Genomic DNA, 17254 nt, shown 5'->3' with positions numbered 1-17254 from the left:
AATAAGTACATTTTAAGAACCGGAAGTCACACCGATGGTATTGTTGAGCTCCATGTCCATCATCTTTGACCTGCTGTGTGCAATGGTCGCAGGGGTCACTAATGGAGTTGGATCTAGGAGGCATTTCAAAGTTATGACCTGAAGTCGAGATCTCGATCCCCTCGAAACACTTAAGTGTCAAGGACGCAGAAAACCCTAACAATGAACTAACCTCAAGTCTTCGCTGGCTGTTTTTCTAATTGTGCTTTCTTTTCATGGAAGATGGGCGTTTCCGATAACCACGCTTCCTCTGGGCTAAGCAACAAAGCTCTTTCGAGTTAAAGACGGTTGAAAGAAATTCCAATTCCAAGTAAGCTTGCGGGTGGACACGACGAATATCTTCAACAAAGAAATAGCTCTCCGTCTCCAGTTGGAAAGAAAACGGTTTCTGATGTCGATGGTCACTACTTGAGAATTCCTTAGTTGCTCCAATATCTTAGGAGCCGAGGATCTCTCGGTGTAAACATGACAGCTTGTGGAGGCTGTAGTTGTTCGGTGAGACTCAACAACTTGTCAATGCGACAAGCCCGATTTTTGTTGTAAGGATGTTTTGGTGAGGGTACTGTTAATTATATCGTGCCAGATAACAATGTTGAGCTTTTTGCATAACGTACCTTTTTGCAGAAGATATTGCAATGTTTTAAGGGGCTTACGTGACCAGGGGTTGAGGCTCAATCCAGGGAATGCGAAACAGAACCGTCGCAGGAACCTCTTAGCCCGTAGGGAGAAGCGTCGATGGCGTTTCTTAAAGATCTGGCGCCCACAATGAAGACCATTCAACAGTAGAAATTCAAAATACGCTGAAATTACACGTGATGAACTTATTAAATAATTCTTTATAATAAGTTTATCTCAACAATTAGGCTAACAGTATCCTCACCCTTTATCCAACGGTGTGAGGAATATTCTCACCATCTAGGGAACCGGTGTTTTTAAACTTAAGTTTTCACTTAAAAATGATTTTTAAAGTAGCAATGAGTCCTGAATTTAAGATAGAATATGAGCCCATCTCTTCGCTTCTTTTATGACGTCGTTTCTCCGTACTCGTGCTTGGCGTTCAAGATGCTGCGGAAACAGACTTCATGGTCACAACTCATCAACGTGGAATTGAAGCCTATATATCTCGGTGGAATAATGAACAGAAGTAAAAATCAACCCCCGGGGCTCAACCAATTAAAAGCGCAGTATATGAATCAGGATATCAAATACTTGAGGCAGTTCTTTGATGTCAAAAATTTTGCCTTACCTTATAATTTGGGAACCATTATATTCAGTCGAAGCACTATTGATGCACAACGAATACTGTTAATTATTAAGAATTTTTCCGCTGATGAAGAAGTCGCAGCTGCATCAGAGGCATTTTATGATCACATTTGGTCCACAGATGGTAAATCTGACGTCTCTGCAAACTTAGAGACGTTTTTGCAGGTCTTGCGAAGCTCCAAATGCATCTCAGAAAATACATTGAATCATGTTTTGGAAACGTTACAAAGTCCTGAAGAGTTTGCGAAAGTTAAGCAGGAATTGATAAATGAAACGAATGAAGCAGTAGACAAGTATGGCATATTTGGGGCTCCCAGTTTTGTTTTCTCTGAATCCGATGATAACTGGGAGTTGTATTTTGGCGCAGATCGGCTTATTATGCTTGCTGCATTGCATAATCTTCCTCTAGAAGGCATTCCGGCATTGGCCAGACTCTGATGCTATCAATTCTATTATTCAACTTGAGCCATAAATTTAATGAATATATATGATTGCTCCATATCTTCATAATTTCTCGTTTTGAGGTTATAAGTTTTGCTAAAGCATCGATGCTACGCTATAGACAGAATTGTTTCAGAGATTAGTATGTCTGACATAGAGCGACTTAGACAGGAGGCTGACAACCTTAAGAACCAAATCCGGGTAAGAGCAGTTGTACTTCCTAGGCAATCTTATCCATTTGAAATGCAATTAGTTGTCCAAAAATGACTTAAATTTTTTAATTGTTCTTGCTTTTCAACTTTTAATTAAGTGTTCTCAGTATTAAATGATAGTGTTGGTTGTTAGTCTGGTTAGATCAACAATTAGAAGAGGATTGTGTTTACAGGAGGCACGTAAGCAGGCGTCAGATGCTAGTCTAGCAGAAGTAGTGGCCTCCGTGCCGGCAGTGCAGCGCATCACCGTCAGAACCCGCCGCACCATGAGAGGACACCTCGCTAAGATCTACGCCATGCACTGGAGTGCCGATTCAAAGTCAGTAGCTTTCAACCAATGAATTGAATCAATCAATCAATTTTTCTAAATTTTTTGTGTACTGTTTTAATTATGACACTAAAGACAATGGTTAAGGCTCAGAAAGAAGTTTAGTTGGGAGCAATTGGTTTTTGGACGGTTTTTCTAACTTTTAGGGGGGGGGGGGGGGGGGGCTGTACGCTGTACAGATCCGAAAATAAATTTTTCTGCTGATTTTGCGAAGTTGTCGGATACGTCTCCAACATCTCGTCATACTGAATTTGGCTGACCGAAACTTGCTTTTGTACTCAGTGACTACAAATTGATTGTGTGATTTCGAAATGAGATGATAAAGTTTCGCGGTAACGAGGTGTAATTGTTAATGTACTGTTTCAGAAATCTAGTTAGTGCATCACAAGACGGCAAACTAATCGTATGGGACACTTACACTACAAACAAGGTCTGTAAAAATATCTCACGTCATTGAGATACTTTTTTGAGTTTTTTTCAGTCTACTGAACTTGCATTGAAGTTCCTATAGGACAAAATTAAGAGATCAGTTCAACCTTTCGGGGTTTTCGGTCAACCTTTCATTGTTAGGTTGTTCATATTTGTTGTTTTCTTTTGTTAGTTTTACGCTTTTAGCCGCGATGAGATAATTATAAATTCGTTTTAAGATTGCATGAACACCCTAACCATGAAAGGTTGACCGAAAACCCCAGAACTTTAAATGATAATTGAGTTCTGGTAAAATGTATCACAAGCACCAAAGCGTTTGGTTGCGAAAGGCTTAACGCCTGTTTTTCGACACGAGATATTTTTGATAATCCGCAACCACTATGCCAAATTGATATCACGGAAAGTGCTGAAGAAATTGACAAAATAGTCGGAATGATTGTGATTGAGTGTTATTTGCGTTTGCAGGTGCACGCAATTCCTCTGAGGTCGTCTTGGGTGATGACTTGTGCGTATGCACCAAGTGGCAACCTGGTGGCCAGTGGAGGCCTGGACAACGTCTGCTCCATCTACACTCTCAGAACACGCGAGGGAAATGTCAAAGTATCCCGCGAACTCAGCGGACACACAGGTCTGTCAGTCCACAGATATTTGACACACTAAAATGAGAAATACCCCGAACAATAAAAAAGTGTTTAAATTGGCTGTGATAGAGGTTGCTTGGACAACCAGCGCATTCACGTTTGTGCGCGAGTGGGTCACTGAATGAAAATAACCGCGATTCAAGGAACGAAGGGGTCTAATGAAGCTAAAAGTATTTTAATTTTAACTACTAAACTATGTAAACTTTGCGCTAAATTGCATTGTGACATTTGGACGATCAGGTTATAATTTTTTCCCGTATTTACTCATCTTGTATCGGCTGAAATTAGCGCAATATTCTTAGTGAAAGTTTGTCTAATCTCGCTTTTTCAACTTGAAGATTGTATGTTGTGTTTCAGGCTATTTATCTTGCTGCCGATTCTTAAATGATAACGAAATCATTACCAGCAGTGGAGATATGACTTGGTAAGTTCTCTCCTACATTGGTTGCCTTAATTTATTACGACATGAAGGATTTCTATAAGGAATATTCAGCTTATAAATAAGTGATATTGAAAGAAGATTGGAAAACCCTTATATATGTAAGTTACATACGCTCCCTGTCCCAGAAACAGTCGTATATTTTTTGAATATCAGAAGGCATTCGTATCCGGTTTCTTGAGCAAGCACTTATTTTCTGGATAAAAAGTTGATCACAATAGTTTTTGCTTGCTTGCGTTTCTAATTTGGCTTGATCTTCTAGTCATTATACTAGATAAATTTGTGTGTAGCGGCCTTTGGGACATTGAGAAGAGCACGCTAGTAACGCAGTTCGCCAACCACACGGGTGACGTCATGTTCCTGTCCCTGTTCCCGGAGAGCCGAGTGTTCCTGTCGGGTGCTTGTGACGCCAGTGCCAAGCTCTGGGACATCCGGGACGGACAGTGCAAGCAGACCTTCACTGGACACGAGTCAGACATCAACGCAGTCACGGTAATCTTCACTTTTATAACGCACTCTCAGTCTTTATGAGTAGTGACCCCCAACGAGATATATAGTCCGACGGAATCAAAAACAGAAATTTAATCCTATTTACAGACGTGAAGCTGTACGCTGTGCGTTGCGGTACTGTTGTTTTTACAACTCGACGAATAGTATTGGCTGTCTATTTTTATATCGGTTGAGTGGTAATGGTTGTAGCAATTATATTAGGCATGCGGTCTTTTTATGCGTTTTTTGTCTGTACATTTTTTCGTCGCACACTAACTTTTCGTCCTCAAAAACGAGATAAAAAGGTAAAGTCCGAAAGGCATTAAGCTTAACAGATCTCGTAGAGCCTTACGACTTATTAATCTTTAATTACGGGAATAACCGAAAGTTTTTGTGGAGGCATAAATTCAATGCGTGAAGGGCAGTTCTTAATCTTAAGAGTTTGACACCTCTTCAGTCACACCCAACCCCCACCACTCAAACCCCCCAGTCACCTTCCTCTACTTGGTGGTTTGGACCCCCCTCCTAGTACTCCGCTCACCCAATCCGCTCCAACGCTAGCATCGCTGTTCCCCAGCTGGGTACTGCCAGTTGGGAGAGCAATTCGCCCAATTTTAGAGGGTTATGTTGTTACAGCTTTAAACTTTTTGAATTTCTCTTAGTTTCGATGCCCCTCAGTTTTGATTGGTGACATTTGTAAATTGTTCTCAATAAGGAAAATTGATGAAATTAGATTAGTCTTTGACACGTATTGCTTTAAGTTGGACGGTTTTTGCATATTTTTTTCTTTTCAAAAGTTTTTGTTCAATTTCATTTATTTGTCTAGAAGTATTCTGAATTGCTTCCGAATGAAGTTTGAAGTAACTATTTTAAACGTGTTTGTCTTTTTAATACAAAATTGTTGCTTGACCTTTTCTTCATTTTTGAGTGATCTCTTTTGCTCTCACTTCAAATTAAACTTGTTGTTAAAATAAATTGATTTCAGCAATGTTAAAATAAGGCCCTGATAGATGAGTGGGCAGTGCTTCTGTTTTGATTCTAGAAAAAATGCTTGAGTGTTTGTTCGGTCTTATTTTGCAGTTTTAAGTCAAGATTCACAATAGATTTTGAATTTTCATTGCTCTCCAACTTAGTTTAGTTTTCCTGATTATTTCTTAATGACCTTAAAGCTTACTTGGTTTTGCACCGTTATTTTGTGTTCTCATAAATTTAAGTTTATGATTGCTCTCACGAAGTTTGAAGCGATTATTGGAATTGCGGTTTTTTTATGCTAACTTTTAGCTGGACCGTTTTCTTCATGAATATTCTTCGACTTCTTGCGTGACTGTAAATTCCCTAGATTTTGCCAAATATGTTGACTTTTTACTAAGGCTATCACCCCTCTTCCTCCCCTCAGAATTAAGTTTCACCACTTTTTTGTTCGACAGCAATTCCTTCGGTTATTTGTTTCCTTGTCCTTCAAGTTTTACTTCAAGTCAGATCCGTAGTTTTCCGGATATTTTTTTTTTCTGAATCATTTCCCTTTTTTTTTCAAAACAGATAGAAAAGTTCGAGATAAGATTTTAATCATACCTGACAAAATGTCTTCTGCAAACTAATTTTTCAGTTCATTGAAAGTTGTTTTCAAGTGATAGAACAGGAAACTGTTTTGAAGAGACTTAATGATGCGGTTTATGAGGATGAGTTTCAACAGACAATATTAGTTCGTTTTCTCAGCGTTGATCTTTCATAGTTTTGTAAGCGGCATCGATAGTTTCGTTAAGTCATATAAATGTTCTTTTGTAACTAAATTCTTGGCATACTCAATCTCGCAGCTATATGCGACAGTCTGCCGGCTGTTTTAATTGCGCGCGAGAATTTTGACTCATTTGTGGCAGTCAAGTGTTTGTTGTGCGAAAGTTTTACTTGGCCGATTTTACTTTATCCGTAGGAACGGGATAAACTGGTAAAGCCCGGACCTTCAACCGAAACATCTGAAGAGGTATCATTTCAAGGTGCCAAGAGCATTTCTGGTTTTTTGGACCCCCATTTTTCCCTCCCTCAAATTTTCTCCCATTCTCGACCACTGAGGCTTGTCTCCCTACACCGGCTAGAGAAACCAATACCGTCCCACTCTCCCATTATATGAGGACGATTCGTCCGACGGTAGTCAGTTATCTTCATTCTTTTTAATTGCCGCGAAGCGATAACTGAGGCTATTATTGGCCTTCTCTTGGTTTTTTATTTCGTCGTCAAGATTTTTTGTTACGACCATATGACGTCACAACCACTTCAAATCTGCTTTTTATTCATCCGTTCATGCAATTTCAACTAAAGTGCGTGTGTGACGTTCATTTTTGGCTCTTAGTGGAGCGAGTTTTTTGTACATTCGCGTGATTAATAGCCGCCCTCATCTTCTCAGCCGGCTATTATTGCGCTCGTATTTTTTTTTTACTTCGTCAAACTTTTTTTCGCTTTACCATTTTGCCGCTTTTTCGACATTTTGCGTGAAATCTTTTTGACTTCTCTAGGCTAGTTTCTCTCTTCTCTCATTCTGCTAAAAGTGAATTTGAACATCAGTTGCTAAGCAAAGCAATTCAAAATGAACAGAGTCGGTATAAAAAATTGAAGTCAGAAATAGAAACGGGATAAACCCATAAAGCCCAATTTTAGATGCCCGCTATTTGAACGTCGTTCCTATAAGTCTTAGTTACCACCTCTAATGCTTATTGATGTTGATAGTAGCCCCTGTAGCCTCTCTCTAAGAAACAGAAGTATGTTCAACTACGAAATGCCATCAAAATAAATCGGACTTAAAAAATATTTTTGTACAAAAATCTTTTTTTTCAATATATTCTATTCGTTCAATCTCAATCATGCTTATTGGAATCAACGGCGGCTATTTTCCGGCAATCTGCCGGGTATGTTTAAATTTTTGGTCACACGCGACTTACCCCACTCTCAAAAATGACTTCTCGAAATTGACTTTTATTTGCTTTAATTCAAAGAGATAAGGTCAAATGGGTGTGGCACTCTAATTGATGGGTATTTCAGAGCAGCTAATAGAGGCAGCAAAAAGTTATACAGATTCTTAATCAAAATTTAATATCTCAGCCCTTAATGAAAAGAATATTTTTTTTGGTCGGTATTTTTTTACCTTCTTTTTGAGACTACAGATCTATGAAGCTATTGCAGCTATTTTTGGCAATTTGCCAGCCATGTTCAAAAATTTTGGGTCACAAATGACCTGTACGGCAATGATTTTTGCTACTCCAATTTGGAGTTGATATGATGATGCTGCCATGTATTCAAGCGTCGGTACAACTTTCCTAAATTCTTTTGAAGTGTTATCTGTCTCTGACTCTGTTTTGTTAACTTTGAGTTTCAATTATCTTAGCCACTCGTGTTTGGTTCCGGTATACTCCACAACATCGTTTTTAATCAAGTTTTCATGACTTCCATGTTTACATATTGCTAAAAATGTGCTAAATCCATATGAAAGAAGTAGTTAGTAATTAGCAGTATCAAATAATATGCTTTCTAGCGTTTTCTGAAGCTAATCATCCTTGCACAAACCTTCTATTTCTCTCTCGCTCTAATTTAATTTATTTTACAGATTGCAGATCTGTCGCATTTTTTTCCCCACAAACACAGGTGTTCAAGTGCAATTGGAATTTAAAATGACTGGTTGTTCTGTTGTAGTTCTTCCCAAGTGGGCAGGCATTTGCGACTGGTTCGGACGATGCGACGTGCAGGTTGTTCGACATCAGGGCTGACCAGGAGCTGGCACTGTACGCGCACGACCAGATCATCTGTGGCATAACCAGTGTCTCCTTCAGCAAGAGTGGCAGACTCCTCTTCGCTGGGTACGATGACTTCAACGCCAACATCTGGGACTCGCTCAAGACAGAAAGATCAGGTACCTCGACCAAGTCTAATTCATCATTCGCTGTTGAGATCTTTTCCGTTTTGGAGACACCCCTCCCCTACCTTTGTGGTCATTATAGCATAACCACAATCGCGCGTACATTTAGAACGAGGAGTAACTTGCTATAACGCAAGACAAGTGTCATTGGAGCCTAGTTTGTAATTTTTCTATCAACTTTTTAAAATACATATTTTTTTACTGTTTTTTTAAAGTTTTTTTTGCTGAGTTTGAAAAAAATGCCAGGATGTTTTGTGTGCTCCTGAAAAGTCCGCGCAATGGTTTATTTTCCACGTTTTCTGTTGCAATGTTTAACTTTTTCTCAGTTGTCATATGTTACTTTCTATGCTGACGTCATTTGTTCTTAACTGTACAAAATCTACACTCACTGTCAGCTTTCGAAATTATTTCACTAGCCAAAATTACGTCACTGACTGATCAAGAAAACCTGTAAATCTAAGGTTTAGACTCAATTTTAATAGAATTATTTCAACAATGAGGGCCATCCAGTTAAATGGAACTCGCGATAAAACCAAATCGTGGAACAACTTGAAGGGAGTCTCTAGATAAGTAAAAGCGCCCTCTGAAACTGTACTAGAACACCCAGTGCTAGAGGACTAGAATTCTTTAAGTGGTTCTTCAATTCAATTGGGGCCGACCGTTAATCAAACCGCGCGTTTTCATAGATAGCTTGTACTGGTTTGACGGAAAAGTTTTCAATGTTTTCCAGTTTACGTAGTTGTTCAAAGTTTTCGTAGTTGTTCGAATTAATTTCCTTCAAATGAAAATGTCTATGAGTATTGATGGAGCGACCTTTCCAAAATAATTTTGTCGTACTTTTCAAAAAAAGTGCTAGAATTTTGGTCACAATTTTATTAAAAAAAAGCGAAGACGATGTTTTCTCGCGCGGTTTTCAACTGCTGTCTTCAACCGCAAATAAAAGCCTCTGTGAAGAAACTAATGTGCGTTTTGATAAAGGGTTTTCCAGCATAGGCATAGCCGACATATGCACAATTTTAGAGCAAAAAAGATATCAAATAGGAGGAGGTCATATCTTAACTGGGGTTGATAAATGGTTCTAGCTTCTTAATATTTTGTCGTTTGTCTTTTTTGCGATTTTTCTTTGACTGATTAACAAGATAAATTGGTAGTGTCCGAGGTTATCAAGGTGCTGCGCGGTTCTCGTAGAGTCTTATTTGGATCGAATTGTACTGTTCATTGAACCGCTAAGAAGGATTCACTTCGAGGTGTTAATGGATTTTTGGAAGGTCCGGGGAACTTCCAGGATTTTTTTTCGAACTTTTTGGATTTTTTTTGAATATCTGGGACATCTATTTGAAGTACAGATGTTGATTCCTCTGTTAGAGTGGATTTTGAATCTTGCATAAGTTTTCTGGTTTGGCAAATTTTAGAGATTTTGAGAAAAATTCTGACATTTATCAAATTTTGCTTTTTGAGCTTCTCATCTGTAAATGCTTGCGTGTTGCGTGATCTAATTTGCTTTCATCCATATTCTAAGCAACTGAAATCAATTGTTGGCAATTTGCTAAAAGTCAAATGAGAACGGGTCCAAAATTTGTTTCATTTTGTTATTTAGTTTTTCTACTGGTACTACTTACAATGCACCATACAATACCCCGACCTGTCGTTCGAAAACATTCCATCTAGCTACTCTACATTATTCGATCTGCTACTCGAATAATGTAGCAAAATGCAGACAGAGTAGATTTGGAAACAATTTTTAACTGAGATAATTGCTGTTCATTTATGGGTTTGTTTATGAATTTAATTGTAAGCATTGGGTTTTCTGACTAATTAGTTTGTGAATTTTTTCGTACATTAACAATTAATGCCACTTTTATCTTTTAAATGAAGTAGAGAAGTAGGGCTATTTTGTTGTTTGCAGTTATAATGTCTAATCCATCGTTTACGCAAGCGGGATTTGATTTTACTCCCCTTGTCCAATTATATTTTTTGTCAATTTTCTTTTTCGAAGCTTTATTTGTTTTGTGTTTATTCCTGTATTTTGATATTTATGGTTTTTGACCTGACTCCAAAAATTGTTTTGTCCTGGTTGTGTCAAACTTTGTCTTTTGCAGAGTTGCTATTCGTTGTTCTAGCATAGATGCTATAGTTCAGTAATAGTTGCTTTCAAAGCTCTTAACTATATTTTTGGAGTAGTTGTGCATATTCATCTTTTCTGTCCTAATATCTGCTTGGAAGGGTAAAAACGTTTTTATATAATTAATAGCCGCGCTCATCCTCTCAGCCGGCTATTATAGCGCCCCTAATTTTTTTTACAATTCAAAGAATTTGAATTGTATTGGGGTGCTGTCTTTTTTTTAAGATCTGTTCACACATTTTCATGATTTTTGAAGTCAAATTGGAGTAGTGATTTTGATCACGCCGAAAAGGATGTGGAGCGAAAACGCGAGTGGTATTGCGGCGTGAAATTTTTTCGCTCTAAATTTAAATTAGAGTGAGAAAACGGTGTTTGAACAAAAATTCTTCGCTTTCTCGCTAGTGGTTTTTGTTCACATGCGGCAATTTCACTTTGATTTTTACTGTTTTCGATTTTTTGGATCGGTTTTTTCTAAATGGTTTTTCCAATCCATTCATAGTCCGTTCTAGGTCCAGTTTTTCGTTTAGTCAATGAAAATTCTTTGAATTGTACGTCAGGACTTGTCCTGCTGTGTTTTTTTTTACTTCATCGAACAAATAAATGTTTCGTTTTACCTCATTTTGCCGCTTTTTAAACATTTTGCGTGAAATCTTTTTGACTTCTCTAGGCTATTTCCTCTCTCCTCTCATTCTGCTAAAAGTGATTTTGAAAATCAGTTGCTCAGCAAAGCAGTTGAAACTGAATAGTCAGTATAAAAAATTGAAGTCAGAAATAGAAACGGGATAAACCCATAATGCCCAATTTTAGATGCCAGCTATTTGAACGTCGTTCCTATAAGTCTTACATCTCCAATGCTTATTGGTATTGATAGTAGCCCCTGTAGCCTCTCTCTAAGAAACAGAAGTATGTTCAACTAAGAAATGCCAACAAAATAAATTGGACTTTAAAAATGTTTTTACAAAAATCTTTTTTTTTCAATATCTTCTGTTCTTTCAATCCCAATCATGATTATTGGAATCAACGGTGGCTATTTTCCGGCAATCTGCAGTGTATAATTTTTTGATTAAAATGTTGTCTGTTTTTCAATATATTGAAAATATTTAACAGCAGAATTAAGAGAATTTTGAATTGCTCTCCGTTTTTCTAGTTTTAGGGATTTTTTGTAATTAACGCTTCATCAAAATTTCGTTGTTTAAGCTCATTTGCGCGCCGTTAAAAATAGTAATTTGTAGAGAATCAATACTGCTAATGTCGATTAGCAAAGCACCAATACTTATTTGATTTTATAACCAATCCAAGAAAGCTTACCTTATGCTGCTGCTCTTGGTTCCCCTTTACATAAATAAACAAAGTAAATGGAAAAAACGTTCTCAGCTTTTTCCAGCTGAAAAGTTTTCTCGTAAGATGTCGCTCAATTGGATTCTGGAAAAGAGTTCCATATAATATCAAATGTCCATATTTGGTATTTGATATTTTTTGGTTCATGGCTTCGTATAAACCTAAAAGAAGTTTTCTATTGAGAAGGTACCGAATCAGTAAAATGCCTGAATTGAGCTTCAAATCCGTGGAGACGTCGATTTTTTTAAAAATTAAAAGAGGCCTTGGGTGCCGAGCTTTTCAGGTGTTAGTTATCTGACCAGGTTTATATTTATCTTAACTTCAAGCATTTTTCCGACATTAATTATTTGCTATTGTAAACCGATATTCTGGTCACAAAAGTAACAAATTGTCCTCCCTATATATCAATTTGGCTGGTATGTTCACAATGGTTACTTCTCGTCGATAAATATGGAAACATGGGCTCTTTCCCATTATACCCCCACCCCCTGCTTAGTGGTCAGATAACCTATAGCCCCCCCCCCCCCCCCAAATCATAGTAATTATACCATAATGGGGCTATAATTTCAGGGAGGCTAGAAAAACCCGGAACATGAACTAAACAGTGACTCTTAGTTGATGCAAGTTGAATTACGTGATATATTAATAGACGCGAAGCGATAGCGGCTGTAATTGGGGACATCGTGGTTTTTTACAATTCAAAGCATTTGAATTGTATTGGGGCGCTGTGTTTTTTTTAAGATGTGTTCACACATTTTTCAATGACTTTGATCTTTCAAAACGGGATAAACAGGTAAAGCCCAGCGGGCATTAAGTTTCATTAGAGGCCCAAAGTGGGCTTTAGTTGTCCTTCAAGTGCTAATAGTGGTGCAGCTGCTGGGATGGCCTTAATTTAAGGTTAAAAGGTCATTTTTAGGAGTTTTGGGGCTCAAAATGGTGCAATTTTTCATGTTTTGTGATTTTTTTTTGAGTTTCTTTGTTTGATTAGTCTTAGGTTGAAGTTTTTAAAAGTTGATTAAGGTCGTTTGCGACACAAAATTGCTTGTTATGACCATTTTATGAGCTATAAGTTTTGGTACTACAAACACAAACTCGCGAAAGGATACTAATTTTTGCAATTTCTTTCAGGTTTTTTGAAAATGTTTGTCATTTTTTGAGTTTTTTTAGCCCGAGGTTCCAAGAAACCTCCTCTAGAGTTTGATAAAGGGTTTGATGATAGATTACTGCTTAGGTTTTAGTGGTAATGGAATGGTTTTCAACTTTTTGCCATCATGAATTTTAGCATTTTTTGACAAGGCTTGCAATTTTTTCATATTTTTTTGACATTTTTTGTCATTATTCAAGTTATTTGAGTCCCAGGGGCCAGAAAACCTCATTAGCGGTTGGATGATAAGTTACTGAAAAATTTTTAGTTGCCATTGAATAGGGTTTTTCAGGTTTCTGATAATTTTCGTCATTTTTTCAGTTTTTCCAGCTTCAAGGACCAGGCAATCTCCTTTGAGGTTTGTTAATAGGGCACTTCATAGTTTCTAGTAACAATGGAATGGTTTTTAACATTTTAGTGTCTCGAATTTTAGCATTTTTTTTTATAAAATCTGCAATTTTTTGTAAGGTTTCCTAAAGCTTTTGTCAGTTTTTGATATCCGTCTAATCTCAAGTGCCAGAAAACCTATTCCACGTTCTGATAAAAAGTTACTGCATGGTTTTTAGTTTCAATGGATTTGTTTTCAACAATTTAATCTTTCGACTTTTGGAAAATTTTTGATAAAATTTGCAATTTTTTTCAAGTTTTTTCAAAATATTTGTTTATTTATTTTTTCTTGTCTCAGTAGACAGGTAACCTCATCCAATTGATAGTATGTTATTAAATAATTACTAAATGCTAGGGGGCAATTGAATGACGTTCAACATTTTAATAGAACGAATTTCTAATTTTTGAAGTTTGAATTTTTTTCTAAAAATTATTGCCTATCGATATGAGATATTGAGTTTTTTAAAGCTTGGAATTGGGTTACTGGATAGCCTCTAGAGACAGAAATGATTCTGAAGATGTTTATATTACGATTTTCAGCAACATTTTCTGATAATTTGCAATTGATTTCTTTTCTTAAATTTTTGGTTATTTTCGAGTTAATCATCGATCTTCAAGGGCCAATGAATATTTTTCAGGTCTTGCAGATACAATACTGGACCGATTTCAGATACAAAAATTGGCTTTGAACATATTTTTGAAATAGGTATTTTTAAAGGGAAAAAATTTTGCCTTAGGTTTGAAAGCTTCGAGTTTTAGCTATGAGTAAATTTTGTTTAGTTTTGATTCTTTTAATTTCTATTTTTTAGATGATTTTGTTGGTGTTCTGGCTGGAATTGTTCAATTGATCTGCTAGTCATGTAGAGTACGTCTGAGTTTTTCATTTAATTCTTTGAATTGTATTTCAGGACTTGTCCTGCTATGTTTTTTTAATTCGTCGTCTCCATCGATGATTCTTACGACCTGACTTCTTGGAATTGACTCTTTGGAATTGACTTCAGTGACTTCTATTGCTTTGCAGTTAAAATTTGTATGTCTGACATCATTTCTGCTTTTAGGTCAATTGCGTGACTTACCTCACGCACAAAATTGACTTCTGAACTCACTTATGGAACTTCAAATTTTATGAACATAAAATAGTGTGCATCTAAGTAGTGCCAAACTTATATGCCCTAGTTCTTGAGTATTAGTCTTGAGCTTTTGATTTCGAATATCAATTTTGAAAAAGGTCTCTTAGCGCTTTTTCTGTATAGACTGTATATGTCAAAAAATTGAGTCCGAATCTAGCCCAAAAAGTGTAGTTGTCTATTAAAGGACTGGTGGTCGATCTGTCTATCATATTTCTTTAGTTGTTTCAATTCATGAAGGCCACAAGCGTCTATCGCGGCTATTTTCCGGCAATCTGCCGGCTATGTTACTTGACTTAAATTTTAGAAATCTACAGTTGGAAGGCGTGAAACTGATTAGAGGTGGTGTTGTGCTTTCCAGGTGTGCTTGCTGGACATGACAACAGAGTGTCATGCTTGGGGGTGACTGATGATGGTATGGCAGTGGCCACTGGGTCCTGGGACTCGTTCCTCAGGGTCTGGAATTAGGGATGAAAGATGACATCATCCTTCACTCCAACCCTCACCCCTCCCACCTTCCTTTCAGACCCCAACAAATTCCCCTATACCCTGAACAGACAGTAATTCCCTTTGCTACCCTCTCATCTTTTTTTCACCCACAATCTAGTCCCCCTAGTTATTCAATTTACACTTGGAGAGAGAAAACTGCCCTTCTGAGCCCTTGAAATGTTATTAATCAAAGAACAGAACCACATGTGAATATTTGAGACCAATAATCTACCAAAATTGGAACCAAATTTGAGAAACTGCGGAACAAGCTGCGTGATTTTTTCTGGATCTCAAAATGGAATCTTGGATGGTCGACGCTTGACGGATCTCAGTCTCAACGAATTTCGAGGTGCTGTGTGGGAATTGAGCCGCGATGATTTCTGACGAAACTTCTAAACTTTGATTTAGTACTCTGCCTGCATTCATAAACTCATGTTAAATTGATTGCTCTCAACAAGTGACCAAATCGAAAAAAAATGTTGGATAAAAATCAATTAGTTGAATTTCGGAATCACGCGAGGACCATTGAGCACAGTCGCGTTTGTCCGAGGTTTTAAATTTTGGTGTTAGTTTCCGAGTGAGCGGCAAAATGGTTGTATGGAGCTCGATTGGTCAGATTTGTGGTAAACAGATTTATCTATTTGTCGTGTGGTTTTTATTAGAATCTTTTATTCTTATCCATTTGAAAATGCTGATCAATTTAAATAGTCTTTTTTATGATGATCAATTACTAAAGTGTTGATGTGATCTTTCTATTTAATTGCTATTACCATAATGCATTGCAGGAGCTGACCTGATTTATTATCAAAAACTGCAATTTTATTCATTTAACATCTGTATAATGTATGTCAAAGCCTCTAGAAAATCTTCGAAATATCTCAATTTAAATTTTACAGTTTTATCGCCACCCCTGAACCCTATTTGCCTATTTATTGCTTATTGTCCCCTAACACCCTCCTCTCCCTCCCGCCCTCCCTTTTCTTCCCTGTCCTTCATTTCTACAAATGACCCAAAGTGAAACCCGAACAGCCTGCCTGCCAATTTTCTGCAATTCTATCTATCCTGTCTTGGCTCTTAACAATTATGGTTTATCACCACATCAATCTCATAATTTCTGTTGCAGTAATCCATATTGGTCTTCAAATATGAACTTAGTTCTTCCAATAAGAAAACTTTCAACGAAGCTGCTTTTGCATAAATATGGCCCGCATGTGCTGAAAACTATTTTTTGCAGCTGAATAGCCTAAAAAATATAAATTAAGTTTTACAGAATTTTTCCTGAATTTCAATTTTAATTTTAACGAGATTTCAAGAAAAAAGTACGTCTTCTTGCCTATATTAAAAGTGATTAGTCATTTGAAAGGTAAAGAAACTACATTTAAATCTTTGGTTGACCTAAATTTTGATGCAAACGTTAAGTGTTCGAATTGAGCTTTAGTCGAGATCTTATATTAGACTTAAACTGAGTGTGCTATTGTTAGTTGGTTAAACTTTGTTGGGCCGTATTTGCGCAAGAGTAGCCTTAACTGTTAAGCCCAAAGTTCAAACTTCCAACAACAAAATAATGCAGTGCTTAAGAGAGGAAACCAATTTGAACTCGAACTATTTCTCTCTATCGCTTCTATGATGTGAAGTCTTTCTCTCTCAATCTATCTCTCTCTATCCCCTTTAGAAGAACAGAGTAATTGTGAATTTGGATTTGTTGAATACTTGATTGAGCGCATGTCGTTTAAGCATTTGTCTATCTTTTTTATGTACACTCTTCAGCTTATTTATATGTATAAATAATATTAATAACTACTACTATTAATACTATTCATTTAATAAAAATCTAATGATGATCAATAGTTTTGATGAGTTGTTGATAATGATGATGAAGTTTGATTTTGATGAAGCTGAAGATTGAATAAATTGATCTATATGTCTCTAACGTGCTTATTTTTTTACCTCTTGGAATATAGTACAATTTTTAAGTTGTAGGTTATTCAACTAACATTGACATCTACAATGCTTCATTGCAGGTTACCGTCTATTTATGAGCCTAAAAGAAATCAATAAAAAAATTGCCCTGAAGCGGATTTTAATTTCTGATGAAACTTTTGCAAAGTTATAAGTAAAAATGGGCTGCGGGAACCGTGCAAGTCGAGAATTGAGTTGTCGATGTTCGAATTAGTTAAACCATGCATCATGAATCAGTAATATTTGAGGGATGGAAATTTTAAAATCAAGTCATTGACAAATTTATAAATCGCCCTGTATCACCTGTTCGTTAAATTTATATGGATACGTTTGAATTGTAACGATCAGCTATTTGTCAATGGTTTGAGCCTGTTTCAGCCAATATGATTAATTGATTTATATTGAATTGTCGCCGTTTCTTTTCTAACCGAATTCATCTCAACATGAACAATGAGGGATTTTTGATATTTAAAATGAGACTTAAGGGTGCTTATGGTTGAGAA

General features: G+C 36.8%; 2 protein-coding genes across 3 annotated transcripts in view; both read left to right on the top strand.

Annotated features, from left to right (window-relative positions):
* Nucleotides 1-16056, top strand: part of LOC142351866 (guanine nucleotide-binding protein subunit beta-1-like) — a 63051-nt gene extending 46995 nt beyond the window's left edge. The window contains exons 1-9 of one of the 2 annotated variants that reach the window (XM_075404106.1): nucleotides 858-870; nucleotides 1879-1944; nucleotides 2129-2274; nucleotides 2650-2713; nucleotides 3178-3340; nucleotides 3711-3777; nucleotides 4083-4284; nucleotides 7963-8179; nucleotides 14665-16056. In XM_075404106.1, the coding sequence (XP_075260221.1) occupies nucleotides 1888-1944; nucleotides 2129-2274; nucleotides 2650-2713; nucleotides 3178-3340; nucleotides 3711-3777; nucleotides 4083-4284; nucleotides 7963-8179; nucleotides 14665-14771 (1023 nt within the window). In that variant the 5' untranslated portion in view covers nucleotides 858-870; nucleotides 1879-1887 and the 3' untranslated portion in view covers nucleotides 14772-16056. Of the gene's footprint in view, nucleotides 1-857; nucleotides 871-1878; nucleotides 1945-2128; nucleotides 2275-2649; nucleotides 2714-3177; nucleotides 3341-3710; nucleotides 3778-4082; nucleotides 4285-7962; nucleotides 8180-14664 lie in introns of those variants that run through there. The other variant, XM_075404105.1, reaches the window with a different exon arrangement.
* Nucleotides 1039-1740, top strand: LOC142351634 (glutathione S-transferase kappa 1-like). The gene has a single exon (XM_075403772.1). It carries the CDS (start codon nucleotides 1039-1041, stop codon nucleotides 1738-1740), a length of 702 nt encoding a protein of 233 aa, XP_075259887.1.
* Nucleotides 16057-17254: the final 1198 nt, after the last annotated feature.

The sequence above is a fragment of the Convolutriloba macropyga genome, chromosome 13 (assembly GCF_964194025.1).
Source record: "Convolutriloba macropyga chromosome 13, txConMacr16.3, whole genome shotgun sequence".
In the NCBI taxonomy this organism is placed as follows: Eukaryota; Metazoa; Xenacoelomorpha; order Acoela; family Convolutidae; genus Convolutriloba; species Convolutriloba macropyga.
The sequence above is the reverse complement of the archived record's forward strand: the minus strand, read 5'-3'. Positions and strand labels throughout refer to the sequence as shown.

What these genes read in the sequence shown, in the direction of transcription:
- LOC142351634 (XM_075403772.1), top strand. Translation starts at nt 1,039, where the DNA reads ATGAGCCCATCTCTTCGCTTCTTTTATGACGTCGTTTCTCCGTACTCG.